The sequence below is a fragment of the Triturus cristatus genome, chromosome 7, assembly GCF_964204655.1.
Source record: "Triturus cristatus chromosome 7, aTriCri1.1, whole genome shotgun sequence".
Taxonomy (NCBI): domain Eukaryota; kingdom Metazoa; phylum Chordata; class Amphibia; order Caudata; family Salamandridae; genus Triturus; species Triturus cristatus.
The window spans coordinates 1,861,529,668-1,861,536,304 of record NC_140590.1 but is presented as its reverse complement, the minus strand read 5'-3'; the positions used below and the strand labels follow the sequence as shown (position 1 = coordinate 1,861,536,304).

Here is a 6,637-nt window from a genome sequence, read left to right as displayed (position 1 = left end):
TTTGATTTGGAATCCTGTACCCACTATGAATGTGTGTGTTCATGTAGCACACACTAGCTTGTGGTGTCTAACTGTATTGTTTTTATGCACTGTGTTTCTTAGTGTCCAAGGAAGCATTGCCTGAATGTGCATTTGTTGTCTGTATATGAATGTGTGACCGTCCCTCCTACCTTCTCTCGAGGACCCACCTTCATTAAGTTCCCCCACTGACCAACCCTCAAGTTACGCACTGATTCTTTCCCTGCATTCAATAACTCCCCCTTCCATATATCCCCACAGAAACCCATATAAAGGCTTCAATCAGTTAATAGTCACTATTAAAAAGCTAGGCCTATCAGCTTTGCCAGTACTGTTGTTTTTCTTTTTGCAGCAATAAGCATTATTGAAGCCAAAATGTCAGCTAATGCCTTACAAAGGGGTGATATATTGATGAGACCAGTGTTTGTTCCTTCTGCTATCTGCGCATGTTTTGGGGAGATAGTACCCAGCCTTGTGTTCTATGTCCACTGGTTGGCTACAGAGATTAGTTGTCCTTAACTCAAGATCAAGGAGCAAACTACCCAATATCATCTGTGTTGCTCATTCCTATGAGAACAATTCCTGAAACAATTCCTCCAGATCATTGTTTTCCTCTCTGACTTCAAAAGTGTTTTCTGGAAGGGAGGAGTTTGGGTTTAATCTCTCAGTGATGGATGTTGTGAGATTGCTGTGTTACCTGTGTGGTGTTGGTAAGCACCAAGGGACCATGACTTCAAGCATCGATGGCTAATCACTATCCTGTCTTCTGTCTCTTATTCTGTGCAACTCAATGACTGGGTAATACTGAGGTGCACATAGTACGCATGCATCCTGCAGCCATAGAAATTCATGGCCTTGGTCTTCACAACATGAAAAAGTAGATATCTCTCTGCAATACCCTGTACCATGTAGATAATGCTGTGTTAATATGAATAACGCTAAAACTATACCACTCTATTTAATTTATAGGTGACTGATATGTGAGCTGAAAAGCAACAATTAACATCCTGTTGAGTACTTTGAAGATTCACACTGCAGGCAGCCTAATTCACACAAAAAAGTGACATTGCCAATTTAATGTGCCAGCAAGTCAAAAGAAGATAACATCTTACACATCAGACTCACAAAGGAAATCTGTTGATCAGAATAATATCGTATTTCTTCACGATGAAACACTGGGATTAATGATCATATCTAAGACAAGTATAGTAAAAAAAAATTGAGCATTTGCAGAACAAATGTGCAATATGTAATATCAAAGAAGTGAATTTTGGAAAAGCTTTGCGGAATGCATACATTTAATGTACTAAATATGAATATAGCTTCAATGAAGTGAAAGTGTATCAGGCAACCCATACCAATGAGAAACCTGACCCTCCACCAGAGACTACATGCAGACAAAACGTACATACAGAAAGTGACAAATTCATACTTGGAAAGATGCCTGAGCACCAGAGAACTCATTCGGGTATGAAACCTTATTAGAGCACTAAATATGAGGCAACTTTGAATTAAAAAAATGCACTTACTATTCATCAAAGAGTGCATACAAAAGAGAAACCATACCAATGTATTGAATATATGAAAAGTTGTATTCAGAAAATATGTTTACCTTCTCATCAAAGAGTGCACAGAGACAAGAAGCCTTATCAGTGCATTGAATGTGATCAAAACTTCAGCAAAAAAGGAAATCTTACTGGGCATGAGAGAACACATACTGGTGAGAACCCTTATGAATGCAGTGAATGTAGAAAAAGCTTCACTCAGAAACAAATCCTTAGTATGCCTGAGAGAAAACACACTGGGGAAAAAACATATCCTTGCGCTGAATGTGGAAAAAGCTTTAGTCAGAAAACAAATCTTTCTGTACACCAGATAACACACACAGACATGAAGCCCTATCAATGCACCGAATGTGGAAAATTCTTCCGGTGCAAAAAAACTTTAATTAGGCACCACATGACACATACAGGAGTAAGTTTTTATCAGTGCTCAGAATGTGGAAAAGGGTTCCGTTTGAAAAAATGCCTTATTATTCACCAGAAGGCACACCGAAATGCAAAATCTTATCAGTGCTCAGAATATAACGAACGGTTCAAAAGGAAAGCAAGTTTTACTCATCGCCACAGATTACACTCAGATGGGAAAGCTTATCATTGCTCAGAATATGGACAAGGGTTCAGAAGAAAGGATCGCTTTACTGCTCATGAAAAGGCACACATAGTCAAGAAGCCTTATCAGTGCTCAGAATGTGGAAACAAATTTATAACAAAAGAAAAGTGTACTGTTCACCAGAGAACACACACAGGTGAAACACCATATCTGTGCTCCAAATGTGGAAAATGGTTCAGTCTGAGAACAGTCCTTCTTTTTCATTATAAAACACACACAAATGAGAAGCCGTATGAATGCCTGGAATGTTGGAAATGCTTCAGTACAAAAGCAGCTCTTACAATTCATCAGAGGAGCCACACAGGGGAGAAACCTTATCAATGCAGTGAATGTGGGAAAAGATTTAGTGTAAAAAGAAATCTTACTGATCACCAGAGTATACATACAGGTGAAAAACCACATCAGTGCTCTGAATGTGGGAAACGATTCTATTATAAACAACGTCTTAAGACTCACCAGAGGACTCACACAGGTGAAAAACCATATCCATGCTCAGAATGTGGGGAAGGATTTATTTCAAAAGCAGGTCTTACAACTCACCAGCTGATACACACAGGTGAGAAACCATATCCGTGCTCAGAATGTGAAAAAATATTCATTTCAAAGACAGGTCTTACAAATCACTACAAGGTACACACAGGCGAAAAACCATATCCGTGCTCTGAATGTGGGAAAAGGTTTATTTCAAATGCCGGTCTTACAACTCACCAGAGGATACACACTGGTGAGAAACCATATCAGTGCTCCGAATGTGAAAAATGCTTTGCACAGAAAACAGATCTTATAATGCACCAAAGAATACACACAGGTGAGAAACCACATCAATGCAGTGAATGTGGGAAAAGGTTCAGAGCGAAAGGAACCCTTACTGTACATGAGAGGACGCATACAGGGGAGAAACCTCATCAATGCTCAGAATGTGGGAAACGTTTCAGTAGGAAAGGAATTCTCACTGAGCATCAGAGGACACACACAGGTGAGAAACCTTATCAATGCACTGAATGCGGGGAAAGGTTCAGTTTGAAAGGAACACTCACTGGTCACCAGTTGAGACACAGAGATGAGAAACCTTATCAATGCACTGAATGTGGGAAAGTGTTCAGTATGAAGAAAAGGCTCACTGACCACCATAGGACACACACAGGTGAGAAACCTTATCCATGCACTGAATGTGGGAAATGTTTCAGTGCTAAAGGAAATCTCACTCATCACGAGAGAACACACACTGGCGAGAAACCTCATCAATGCTGTTTATGTGGGAAAAGGTTCAATGAGAAAGGAAATCTTAAAGTACATGAGAGGAGACACATAGGCAGGAAACCTTATCAGTGCTAAGAATATGGGAAATACTATGGTGGTAATGAAGTTCTAAAATTCACATTAGGGTACTCAAAGATGCTAAACTATATTAATTCTCAGAATATGGTAAAGGTTGATAATTAAATGAAGTATCACTACTCACCAGGTGGCACATCTGGACAGAAGACAGGACCACATCTTATTCTTTCACGACTGATCTGATCAGTTTCACAAAATGGAAACAGTTGTAGTGAATCTTTAACATATTTCATTAAGACAACACCACTCTCACTATATCCATCATATGAAGGGACACACCTCCAGCTCTGGGCATGTGCTTTGTTGAGTAATTTTTCAAACCTTCAGTTTCAATAACCAGTCTATTGAGATTAGTCCAACATAAATCTATATGGTTGCACCGCAGAAGTCTGACATAATAGTTCAAAAACATAAAATGGAAACAATATGGGTACTGACTGTGTACTGCTCATGAAGTTAACACGTTCAGCACACTTCAGCTTTTTCTCCAGAACATCAACCGGCAAAGCCCTCCCTTTTGAAATAGGTTGCTCTAAGCTTAACAAAAGCAACTGCAGGAGAAACAAGCATTGGCATAGCCAATAGGTCTCGCTTTTGGGACCTTATAAGTATTTAGTTATACAGCACAATATCCTTGGTGCAACAACATTAACTGTTGCATGGTTAAACACTTATAAGGTCCCAAAGGCGAGATCTATTGGCTATGCCAATGCTTGTTGTTTTTCCTACGGCACTAAAGCACACACTGTGAAGAAGACGTGCGAAGTACGTGGGTGCGGCTTTAACACAAAGTCAAGCAGCAAGGGTCGAATGATGTGTTTGTATTGTGAAAGAGATGTACAGAATGAAAAAGGCTTGTAAATGTTTTGGCTGTGGCTACAACAAAACGGACGTTAGGGCATACAGTAACGTAGTCTTAATTTTAAAAAAAGTTTGTGCGCTGAGGAAGCACATAATAGCTGGAAGTAAAAATCTGCTAATAAAAAAAAAAAATACTTGGCTTTTGATTAAAAGGCACAAATGTAGCAGGCGTATAATATTTTAGTGCTAATATACTTTGTAATTGTCAATAAGCAACATAAATGTGTTTGCAGAGCGCACGACTGCTAGCAAGGAAGCACTAATGTAAACGTCGGTGGAGCTGTACCTGAAAGTGAAACATTGTGTTGAATGAAATGGGAAAGTAAAGCAAGTATCTTTGTAACCCCGCTGCCGAGGTGTATAAGTATAGGATCAATATCGGCAAACACAGAGCATCAATGTAAACAAGGGGGGAGCTGTACCTGAAACCCATAAAAAACATAGGCTCGAAGTAAATGCTGCATATGTGCCGCTGTCAATGGAAGCCCAGAGGTTAGTGCTTCCGCCGCAGTTGTATTTTTGAATCTCCTTAACGTTAACTGGACATGCACTAATAATGCGGGCTGAGAAAATGCCGTTCTGAAAATGGAGTTAAAAACACGGCAAAAGCAAAGCATTAGCTATAGTGGAAGAAAATACACTGAAAATGCGGAGGAGAAAAGCCGTAGCGAAAACACAATGAAAAACACGTGACAATTAAAGCAGTTGTTATTGCGTAAAAAAATGCCAAAGTTTAAAAAAACATCGCCTCAGAAGAACCGCTAAGGGGGTTGATGATGAGGCACAGAGCACTACTAATGCAGTTTGACAAATGCTGTGGCGAAAACGAAAGCAAAGCTGTTGCTACAGCGGAAGAGCTGTAGCTGAAACCAAAACATTGGCTCGAACTAAAAGGTAAAAGAAAGCAAGCTTGTTAACAACGGAGGAACGAGGCAAGTATAAAATAACAAACAGGAAGTGGGATAAGGGAGGGGGTGGCAAATGGTGATCACTTTCGCGGCCGCTTTGATGTTCTCAGTGGCCGCGCACATGCACTGTATTTGGAGGCCTGAAAATCACTAGTTTTCACTTTCAAATCCCCCGTTTACAAAAGCTCTTGCGAGAGCAGCACTAAAGCGCTGGCTCAGGCGAGACCTAAAAAAGGACTACTGTCCAACTGTGATTAAACTTACTCATAAATATCGAACAGTGAGCCCCAGAAACAATAGTAAACGCTAAATGTACTTCTACACTGTATTCAAATAATTTTCATCCACAGTTTACATAAACAAACAACCATTTGCAATGCGACAGGTCTCGCTTCTACACGAGTTTGAGCTATTGGCATCGTCAATGACAATGCCTTTTATTTATGTTTTCGTTTTTGAAACATAAATAAAACGCATTGTTATTTACAATGCCAATAGCTTAAACTTGCGTAAATGCTTGACCTATTGCATTGCAAATGCTTGTTATACAGGTTAACGCCATCTGGCCAAAGGGTTCTACTCATTAGTACCAGTTTAACATCGGAATACAGCTATAAGCTACAGAAAGGGGCCCACTCAACCATTGCAAATTGGCTTCCAATGTGCGGCAACACGTAATGCCGTGTTTTTTTACTAACTTTGAGGTAGAAACTATTTATTTTCCTTAAAATCTGAAGTTTATGCGCATATTATCGAGTATTGTGGCAAATGCGTAAAATGCATAATTATTCAGGGGGTACGCCACACCCGCAGCATCACATAATTCCAGTGGCACTGATTATTGTATGTATTGTCAATTTCTAAAACGCTCATTCTGTCCAGGAGCAACTGCTTTAAATCAATTATATAAAACAGCTAAAAAGTGTTATTACGTGTCTTTTCGTTTTCCTTTACGATCCACGTGGCCCACTGAGACAACAACAAAATCAGCAACAACAGTTATATGGTTGACACCTCTGAAGTGACGAAGGGCGGCTGCCAGCAAGTGACTGTTAAATCCGGATTGAAGGCTATAAAAACAAGTGTTTACTGTAAGGGACCTGAGCACATGTACATTTGTTTCAGAAAGGGACGAGCATCATCCATCTTCTTTTTAGCCAGACTATTGAAAACAATTTAGAGCCATTTTGGTGAACAAGACATATTAAAATGAATTATTGAAGCCCGTATTGATTTGTTGAACATGATTTAAAATCTTAACAAATATTGCACAATCCGCACAGAGACCCCCACAATGGATGTATGCAACTAGACATCTTAATTTAACAACAAGGCAGACA

General features: G+C 39.6%; 1 protein-coding gene across 1 annotated transcript; it reads left to right on the top strand.

Moving 5' to 3' along the window:
* Positions 1 to 1,527: 1,527 nt before the first annotated feature.
* On the top strand, positions 1,528 to 4,538 carry LOC146813508 (uncharacterized). Its single transcript, XM_085620292.1, has one exon. It carries the CDS (start codon positions 1,600 to 1,602, stop codon positions 3,523 to 3,525), a length of 1,926 nt encoding a protein of 641 aa, XP_085476418.1. The 5' UTR covers positions 1,528 to 1,599; the 3' UTR covers positions 3,526 to 4,538.
* The last annotated feature ends 2,099 nt before the right edge of the window (positions 4,539 to 6,637 follow it).